Below are 10,000 nucleotides of genomic sequence, written 5' to 3' on the forward strand. Positions count from 1 at the left end.
TTTGCTTTCTTGATTAAGGCAGCTCCAAAATGCAGGTGTTTCAGCCTAGCTCAGTGCTTTCTGTGGTGGTGGGGCAGCCAGCGGAAAATACGTAGCGTAGGGGTTGGTAATGTTCTCTAGTTGCGCCGTGATTGGCTAAGTGTTCTGTCACTCATGAGGACACTACGTCACTGCAAAATCTAAGGGTAGAGATCGAAAATTCAAGCCCCTTTGGTGCTGCCATAGATTTACATTAGAAGTGCCCATCCAAGAAGGCTCAAGGTCATTGGCCACAGATAAAATGACGTCAAATCACGTTATATCTACCGTAGCTTTGATTGGACTGATCATGTCAACATCATACTTTCAAAATCTTAGCTAGCAAGCTAGACAAGCAGTCATCATCATGAATCAAGTTGACAATCTACTGTCAAATCCTTTTCAATCCTTGTCATATGAAGAGAAATTATAGATAAAATGAATTGGTGCTCATTGCGCAACAAGTTGGAAATCACAAATTCAACAATGAGTGGTTTGGAAGGAATCAGTGGCTAGCTGCAAGATTTGCAAAGCAATCACTAGCCTGCAATTCAGTGGAGAGGGTGTGTGGTCCATGTTTGTATGAAGGCTTTATTGACTTTTTTTACATTGTTTGCAAACTGATACGTGACACGTATTAATGCCAAAATAACATGCAAAACAGGCTCTGCCTCACCTGCCCTGAATGACGGGTCGCCACTGCCCATAGTACAAAACTTGACCTATTCTATTCTGTGTGAGAAATAAATATTCCAAACATAGTCTGGGACAGTTGTGGGATCCGATAGATCCCAAATTAATACAACCACTAGCATCAAAACCACTTTTTTACGCAATGTGGCTGACGCAACAGATCAGAACATTTAGCTTAAAATGTTGATGAACTATTAGGCTATTTCTTCACATTATAAGCGCAGCAATGCGCACACGGCAGTAGACTATAAGCGCGAATGTTCCATTAGCGGGAAAACACCATTATAAAAAGTGACCGCAACTGTGATTATGCATGTAATGCTTTTATTATAAAGGTGCATTTTTATGGTGAACATTTTCTTCCCCAAACTTGAAACTCACGCGCTGCTTATGTATGCCAGTTAGGCTCTGCACCCGTTGTAAAGCAGATTAATGTGCTTAATTTTAAGAAGTTATTTGGCCACTTTAGTTGTGATACAAACCTTATCAAAACATATAGGCCTACGGGCTAGGCTACATGAGGTATGCGACTATGATTAGAAAAAGTCACACAAAAAATGGCATTGTTTCTTGCCTTAAGCTGGGCATCATTCACAAGTGACCAAATCAAATTTTATTTGCCACATGCGCCGACTACAACAGCTGTAGACATTACAGTGAAATGCTTACTTACAAGCCCTTAACCAACAATGCAGTTTTTAAGTTAAGTAAAAAATTGATAAGTAAAAAATTAAAATAACATATAATTAAAGAGCAGCAGTAAAATAAAATAACAGTAGGGAGGCTATATACAGGGGGTACCGGTACAGAGTCAACGTGCGGGGGCACCGGTTAGTCAAGGTAATAATATATAATTCACAAGTGATAGGCTAATATTGTCACCCATCAGACTATTCTTGATTTAATCTTGTCTTTACATATACTAAATCATATATGTGTGAAATTTGTTTTGATTTAGAATGGACCATTATCATGCTCCTGTCTCGAAACAGCTGAAAAATACATGTCATATATGCACTTAAATAGCGAATGGAGGACGCTTTTCCCTGTTGTCAAGATAAGCAATGTACTTAATATTAGGAAAGTAGAGATTTTTTTTTTTTTTTTTTTCACCTTTATTTAACCAGGTAAGCCAGTTGAGAACAAGTTCTCATTTACAACTGCGACCTGGCCAAGATAAAGCAAAGCAGTGCGATAAAAACAACAACACAGAGTTACATATGGGGTAAAAAAAACATAAAGTCAAAAAAAAATACTACAGAAAATATATATACAGTGTGTGCAAATGTAGCAAGTTATGGAGGTAAGGCAATAAATAGGCTATAGTGCAAAATAATTACAATTAGTATTAACACTAGAATGATAGATGTGCAAGAGATTATGTGCAAATAGAGATACTGGGGTGCAAAAGAGCAAAATAAATAACAATATAGGGATGAGGTAGTTGGGTGGGCTAATTTCAGATGGGCTGTGTACAGGTGCAGTGATCGGTAAGGTGCTCTGACAACTGACACTTAAAGTTAGTGAGGGAGATAAGAGTCTCCAGCTTCAGAGATTTTTGCAATTCGTTCCAGTCATTGGCAGCAGAGAACTGGAAGGATTGGCGGCCAAAGGAGGTGTTGGCTTTGGGGATGACCAGTGAGATATACCTGCTGGAGCGCAGACTACGGGTGGGTGCTGCTATGGTGACCAATGAGCTAAGATAAGGCGGGGATTTGCCTAGCAGTGATTTATAGATGGCCTGGAGCCAGTGGGTTTGACGACGAACATGTAGTGAGGACCAGCCAACAAGAGTGTACAGGTCACAGTGGTGGGTAGTGTATGGGGCTTTGGAGACAAAACGGATGGCACTGTGATAGACTACATCCAATTTGCTGAGTAGAGTGTTGGAGGCTATTTTGTAAATGACATCGCCAAAGTCAAGGATCGGTAGGATAGTCAGTTTTACGAGGGCATGTTTGGCAGCATGAGTGAAGGAGGCTTTGTTGCGAAATAGGAAGCCGATTCTAGATTTAACTTTGGATTGGAGATTCTTAATGTGAGTCTGGAAGGAGAGTTTACAGTCTAACCAGACACCTAGGTATTTGTAGTTGTCCACATACTCTAGGTCAGACCCGTCGAGAGTAGTGATTCTAGTCGGGTGGGCGGGTGCCAGCAGCGTTCGATTGAAGAGCATGCATTTAGTTTTACTAGTGTTTAAGAGCAGTTGGAGGCTACTGAAGGAGTGTTGTATGGCATTGAAGCTCGTTTGGAGGTTTGTTAACACAGTGTCCAATGAAGGGCCAGATGTATACAAAATGGTGTTGTCTGCGTAGAGGTGGATCTGAGAGTCACCAGCAGCAAGAGCGACATCATTGATATATACGGAGAATAGAGTCGGCCCGAGAATTGAACCCTGTGGCACCCCCATAGAGACTGCCATAGGTCCAGACAACAGGCCCTCCGATTTGACACATTGAACTCTATCTGAGAAGTAGTTGGTGAACCAGGCGAGGCAGTCATTTGAGAAACCAAGGCTATTTAGTCTGCCAATAAGAATGCGGTGGTTGACAGAGTCGAAAGCCTTGGCCAAATAAATATAGTAGGCCTAGCCTATAGAAAGCTGATGGGATCCTCCTCTTTTTAATAGAGGCCATCACTCTGTTTTCTTGTGCGATTGCATTGCCTATAGAAATGTTGCGCAACATGAGCTCATGGGCTCTCATGAAGTGTTTGATTAGATTTTCGATGACATTTGCATTGACGTCAGAGTGATTACAGGGACAATAGAGTGCTGAGTACCAGGCAGTTAGCAAGTTTGGTAGGCTACTAATGACCATCAGCAGCATCAGAGCTTGGAGAAGCGTGGAATTTGACTGCCTTCATGACTCATGACCCGCCGGTGTGGCGGTAATACGGTCACCGCAACAGCCCTACCCTCCTACTGTACTGGTGTATGAAGCCATTCACAACCAACCTAAATTATATTATTTGATATGATAAGGAAAATTGCCCTGCCAACTATTAGCCCTCTTTAAAAAAAATAAAAATAAACATTCCACTATTTAACCCTATCTGGTCCTGCTCCAGACCAACAGTCTGAGATGACATATCACTACCACTCAACACCCCCTGCAGCTGTTCTGCAGTAAATCCTCGCGTTCCCAAGTATTTCTCTGCCACTGCCACCACAACCTCTAACTTCTGTGGCTTCCGATCCATTTCTGCAGTACAATTAACAGCCATGGCTATGAATGCTAAAAAGCCCACCTTACTGAAGCACATATTCTTCCCATCTCTCTCTCTCTCTCTCTCTCTCTCTCTCTCTCTCTCTCTCTCTCTCTCTCTCTCTCTCTCTCTCTCTCTCTCTCTCTCTCTCTCTCTCTCTCTCTCTCTCTCTCTCTCTCTCTCTCTCTCTCACCCTGTACCCATCTTCCTCTACCACTCGCTTCACTGCTTCAAAATACGACACTTTCTGTACTACTCTAACCCTAGTAACTTATATCTGAGTGCCTGCAGGTTTTTGTCCCTCCCTTGTACTTGATTGATGAATTAAGGTCACTAATTAGTAAAGAACTCCCCTCACCTGGTTGTCTAAGTCTTAATTGAAAGGAAAAAAACACGCAGGCAGTAGGCCCTCTAAGGAATGAGTTTGACACCCCTGGCTTAACATGTAAGGAGACCAATGTGTAGTTTTGTAATTTGGGTGAACTATCCTTTTAACTAATCATACGTCTTACCTAAACATAACCCAACCCCTAACCCCAATCTTAAACAATCACATTCATTTTCCAAAGTTAACCTGTCACATTAATTTCAGCCCTCGAGGCAGAGCTGCCCCATAAAGATAGATAGAGCTCACTACTTGGAAGTAACCCTTTTTTTTTGCATGGACATTGAAATTGACAACTTCCACCATTTTAAAGTAGTCAACTGGGTGGGACTTCCTGTGGGTTAAGGAAGGATCACATAATTCCATCCAGGTCATCAGGAGGGATCAGCCAATGAATTATGCTCATTCCATAACTGCAGGTGGCAGGAAATCGCCAACCTTGGCTTTATACCTGTTCAAACATCACACTCCAGGTGGCAGTATGCACCCTTTCAGTTTATTTACCAACTCATTGAAATAGTAGAAGAAGAAAATTGCCTACTCTGAAATGGAGATGGTCTCAATGGCACTTCCAATGCTCTCACAGACACCATAATGGGACAGATACAAAGAAGAGTTGTTTAACTAAGTCTATGAGCTGCCCCTAGAAAAATATAGAATGTAGGAAAATTCTGCCTACCAAGTGCCGAGTCATCCTCTCTGTCACTCACCATAGGGAACCACCACCATCCTCTCTGTTACTGATAATATGGGGAACTATGACTCCGTGTTCACGTGCTAGTCGGAAATAGGAAACGTTGACATTTCCGACTTGCTAACTGGTTGAACACGGCATGTGTTTAACTACAACCTATTAGCAAGTCTAAAACTTCAGAGATTCCTAGTTCCGATTAGCACGTGAACATGGCATATGTCATCCTCTCTGACGCTATAAGGATCCATGACTCAGTCATCCTCTCTGACGCTATAGGGATCCATGACTCAGTCATCCTCTCTGACGCTATAGGGATCCATGACTCAGTCATCCTCTCTGACGCTATAGGGATCCATGACTCAGTCATCCTCTCTGACGCTATAGGGATCCATGACTCAGTCATCCTCTCTGTCACTATAGGGATCCATGACTCAGTCATCCTCTCTGACGCTATAGGGATGCATGACTCAGTCATCCTCTCTGTCACTATAGGGATCCATGACTCAGTCATCCTCTCTGACGCTATAGGGATCCATGACTCAGTCATCCTCTCTGACGCTATAGGGATCCATGACTCAGTCATCCTCTCTGACGCTATAGGGATCCATGACTCAGTCATCCTCTCTGTCGCTATAGGGATCCATGACTCAGTTATCCTCTCTGTCACTATAGGGATCCATGACTCAGTCATCCTCTCTGACGCTATAGGGATCCATGACTCAGTCATCCTCTCTGTCACTATAGGGATCCATGACTCAGTCATCCTCTCTGTCACTATAGGGATCCATGACTCAGTCATCCTCTCTGACGCTATAGGGATCCATGACTCAGTCATCCTCTCTGTCACTATAGGGATCCATGACTCAGTCATCCTCTCTGACGCTATAGGGATCCATGACTCAGTCATCCTCTCTGTCACTGAAGCTATAGGGATCCATGACTCAGTCATCCTCTCTGACGCTATAGGGATCCATGACTCAGTCATCCTCTCTGACACTATAGGGATCCATGACTCAGTCATCCTCTCTGTCACTATAGGGATCCATGACTCAGTCATCCTCTCTGTCACTATAGGGATCCATGACTCAGTCATCCTCTCTGACGCTATAGGGATCCATGACTCAGTCATCCTCTCTGACGCTATAGGGATCCATGATTCAGTCATCCTCTCTGACGCTATAGGGATCCATGACTCAGTCATCCTCTCTGACGCTATAGGGATCCATGACTCAGTCATCCTCTCTGTCACTATAGGGATCCATGACTCAGTCATCCTCTCTGTCACTATAGGGATCCATGACTCAGTCATCCTCTCTGACACTATAGGGATCCATGACTCAGTCATCCTCTCTGACGCTATAGGGATCCATGACTCAGTCGTCCTCTCTGACGCTATAGGGATCCATGACTCAGTCATCCTCTCTGACGCTATAGGGATCCATGACTCAGTCATCCTCTCTGACGCTATAGGGATCCATGACTCAGTCATCCTCTCTGTCACTATAGGGATCCATGACTCAGTCATCCTCTCTGACGCTATAGGGATCCATGACTCAGTCATCCTCTCTGTCACTATAGGGATCCATGACTCAGTCATCCTCTCTGACGCTATAGGGATCCATGACTCAGTCATCCTCTCTGACGCTATAGGGATCCATGACTCAGTCATCCTCTCTGTCACTATAGGGATCCATGACTCAGTCATCCTCTCTGTCACTATAGGGATCCATGACTCAGTCATCCTCTCTGTCACTATAGGGATCCATGACTCAGTCATCCTCTCTGTCGCTATAGGGATCAATGACTCAGTCATCCTCTCTGTCGCTATAGGGATCCATGACTCAGTCATCCTCTCTGACGCTATAGGGATCCATGACTCAGTCATCCTCTCTGACGCTATAGGGATCCATGACTCAGTCATCCTCTCTGATGCTATAGGGATCCATGACTCAGTCATCCTCTCTGACGCTATAGGGATCAATGACTCAGTCATCCTCTCTGATGCTATAGGGATCCATGACTCAGTCATCCTCTCTGACGCTATAGGGATCCATGACTCAGTCATCCTCTCTGACGCTATAGGGATCCATGACTCAGTCATCCTCTCTGACGCTATAGGGATCCATGACTCAGTCATCTTCTCTGACGCTATAGGGATCCATGACTCAGTCATCCTCTCTGACGCTATAGGGATCCATGACTCAGTCATCCTCTCTGACGCTATAGGGATCCATGACTCAGTCATCCTCTCTGACGCTATAGGGATCCATGACTCAGTCATCCTCTCTGACGCTATAGGGATCCATGACTCAGTCATCCTCTCTGACGCTATAGGGATCCATGACTCAGTCATCCTCTCTGATGCTATAGGGATCCATGACTCAGTCATCCTCTCTGTCACTATAGGGATCCATGACTCAGTCATCCTCTCTGACGCTATAGGGATCCATGACTCAGTCATCCTCTCTGTCACTATATGGATCCATGACTCAGTCATCCTCTCTGACGCTATAGGGATCCATGACTCAGTCATCCTCTCTGACGCTATAGGGATCCATGACTCAGTCATCCTCTCTGACGCTATAGGGATCCATGACTCAGTCATCCTCTCTGACGCTATAGGGATCCATGACTCAGTCATCCTCTCTGACGCTATAGGGATCCATGACTCAGTCATCCTCTCTGACACTATAGGGATCCATGACTCAGTCATCCTCTCTGTCGCTATAGGGATCCATGACTCAGTCATCCTCTCTGACGCCATAGGGATCCATGACTCAGTCATCCTCTCTGACGCTATAGGGATCCATGACTCAGTCATCCTCTCTGACGCTATAGGGATCCATGACTCAGTCATCCTCTCTGTCACTATAGGGATCCATGACTCAGTCATCCTCTCTGTCACTATAGGGATCCATGACTCAGTCATCCTCTCTGACGCTATAGGGATCCATGACTCAGTCATCCTCTCAGTCACTATAGGGATCCATGACTCAGTCATCCTCTCTGACGCCATAGGGATCCATGACTCAGTCATCCTCTCTGACGCTATAGGGATCCATGACTCAGTCATCCTCTCTGACGCTATAGGGATCCATGACTCAGTCATCCTCTCTGTCACTATAGGGATCCATGACTCAGTCATCCTCTCAGTCACTATAGGGATCCATGACTCAGGGATCCAACAAAACTCTTAAAACTGAAACTGTTGTTGTCACACCGCTGTTGTTCAGTGTGGTTAGTTGGCACATGCTGCAGTGGAGTTTTATCTCAACTCTTGTTTGTTGAATGTGATAGATTGTTTATCTTAGAGACAGGGGTGACTGGGTTGAATGTGACAGATTGTGTGTCTTAGAGACAGGGGTGACTGGGTTGAATGTGACAGATTGTGTGTCTTAGAGACAGGGGTGACTGGGTTGAATGTGACAGATTGTGTATCTTAGAGACAGGGGTGACTGGGTTGAATGTGACAGATTGTGTGTCTTAGAGACAGGGGTGACTGTGTTGAATGTGACAGATTGTGTGTCTTAGAGACAGGGGTGACTGGGTTGAATGTGATAGATTGTGTATCTTTGAGACAGGGGTGACTGGGTTGAATGTGATAGATTGTGTATCTTAGAGACAGGGGTGACTGGGTTGAATGTGATATATTGTGTATCTTAGAGACAGGGGTAACTGGGTTGAATGTGATAGATTGTGTATCTTAGAGACAGGTGTGACTGGGTTGAATGTGATAGTTTGTGTATCTTAGAGACAGAGGTGACTGGGTTGAATGTGACAGATTGTGTATCTTAGAGACAGAGATGACTGGGTTGAATGTGAGAAAGACACAAAAGAAAAGCTTATATTTTCCTGTGATTTATTGTCAATTATAAAATGGGTAGTAGCGGACTACATTGGTTGTGATGGATTTGTCAGAACAATTGCTATGCCGATGTTTGTCAGCCTAATTAGTGTTAGGGCCAGAGATACAATATCCGTTCTACTTATTTCCTGAATAGGCCTATCAAATTGTGGAATCTAGTTTTTATTATGATTCATTCCTATAGAACCCATGGTAGTCAGCCAAATCAGTGCTATCTACATGTGGAATCTAGCTTTTATTCTGAATTGTTCCTATGACCAGCACCTGTAATTTGTGCTTGTTAGAAGTAGCAGTAGCAGTGTCTCTCAGTGGTTATTCTGAGTGTCCTATGAAAGACACTTGTCCCCAGAGTATCCATCAGTCGTCTGCACAGTGAAGCACCCTCCTCCGCTGTGTCCCAAATGGTACCCTATTCCCTTCTATGGTGCAGAACTATTGACTAGGGCTCTGGTCAAAAGTAGTGCACTATATAGGGAATAGGGTGACAGTTGGGACACTACCCTCCTCTGTAGATTCTGTCATGATCTCATTCACCATTCCTCACCAGAACCTGCCGGTGTCATTTACTGGATTTAAACAGTGTGGCCGAGATGTGAATAACAATAATTGTACGGCAGGAGGGAGCTAATTCACTGTATCTGGGACATCATGTTGTTGTCTTTAACTGTGTTCTCACTGATAGAAGAGCTTGTGCAATCTAGAGAAAATGAAAGGACACCAGTGTTAAAGAAATCAATTAATTAATTGAATTAAGATTATTAAATCACATTTTAGGGAGACGTTTTCTAGGCAGAGAAGACAGACCAGTAAAAGAAGAGTTGTAATGACCAGACCAGTCAAGCAGAGATGTGCCCTCTTCATCTTCCTCCTTTTCTTCATCCAGAACATTCTGTGTCTGTGTCATGTTTTCCTCAGGAGATGCCCCTTACTGCACCCCAGAGCAGTACAAGGAGTGTGCCGACCCTGCCTTGGGTAAGTAAAACCTCCCGTTTGTCTCTCTCTCTGTCTCTCTCTGTCTCTCTCTGTCTCTCTCTCTCTCTCTCTCTCTCTCTCTCTCTCTCTCTCTCTCTCTCTCTCTCTCTCTCTCTCTCTCTCTCTCTCTCTCTCTCTCTTTCTCTCTCTCGCTCTCTGTCTGTCT

The 10,000-nt window shown here is 44.1% G+C and overlaps 1 protein-coding gene across 3 annotated transcripts in view; it reads left to right on the forward strand.

Moving 5' to 3' along the window:
- LOC121574734 (acid-sensing ion channel 1-like) overlaps positions 1-10,000 on the forward strand; it is a 367,348-nt gene that overhangs the window by 339,648 nt on the left and 17,700 nt on the right. For all 3 annotated transcript variants that reach the window (XM_041887285.2, XM_041887284.2, XM_045222811.1), the window contains one exon: positions 9,778-9,834. In XM_041887285.2, coding sequence (XP_041743219.1) covers positions 9,778-9,834 — 57 coding nt within the window. The remainder of the gene's footprint in view (positions 1-9,777; positions 9,835-10,000) is intronic.

The sequence above is a fragment of the Coregonus clupeaformis genome, chromosome 10, assembly GCF_020615455.1.
Source record: "Coregonus clupeaformis isolate EN_2021a chromosome 10, ASM2061545v1, whole genome shotgun sequence".
Classification (NCBI taxonomy): domain Eukaryota; kingdom Metazoa; phylum Chordata; class Actinopteri; order Salmoniformes; family Salmonidae; genus Coregonus; species Coregonus clupeaformis.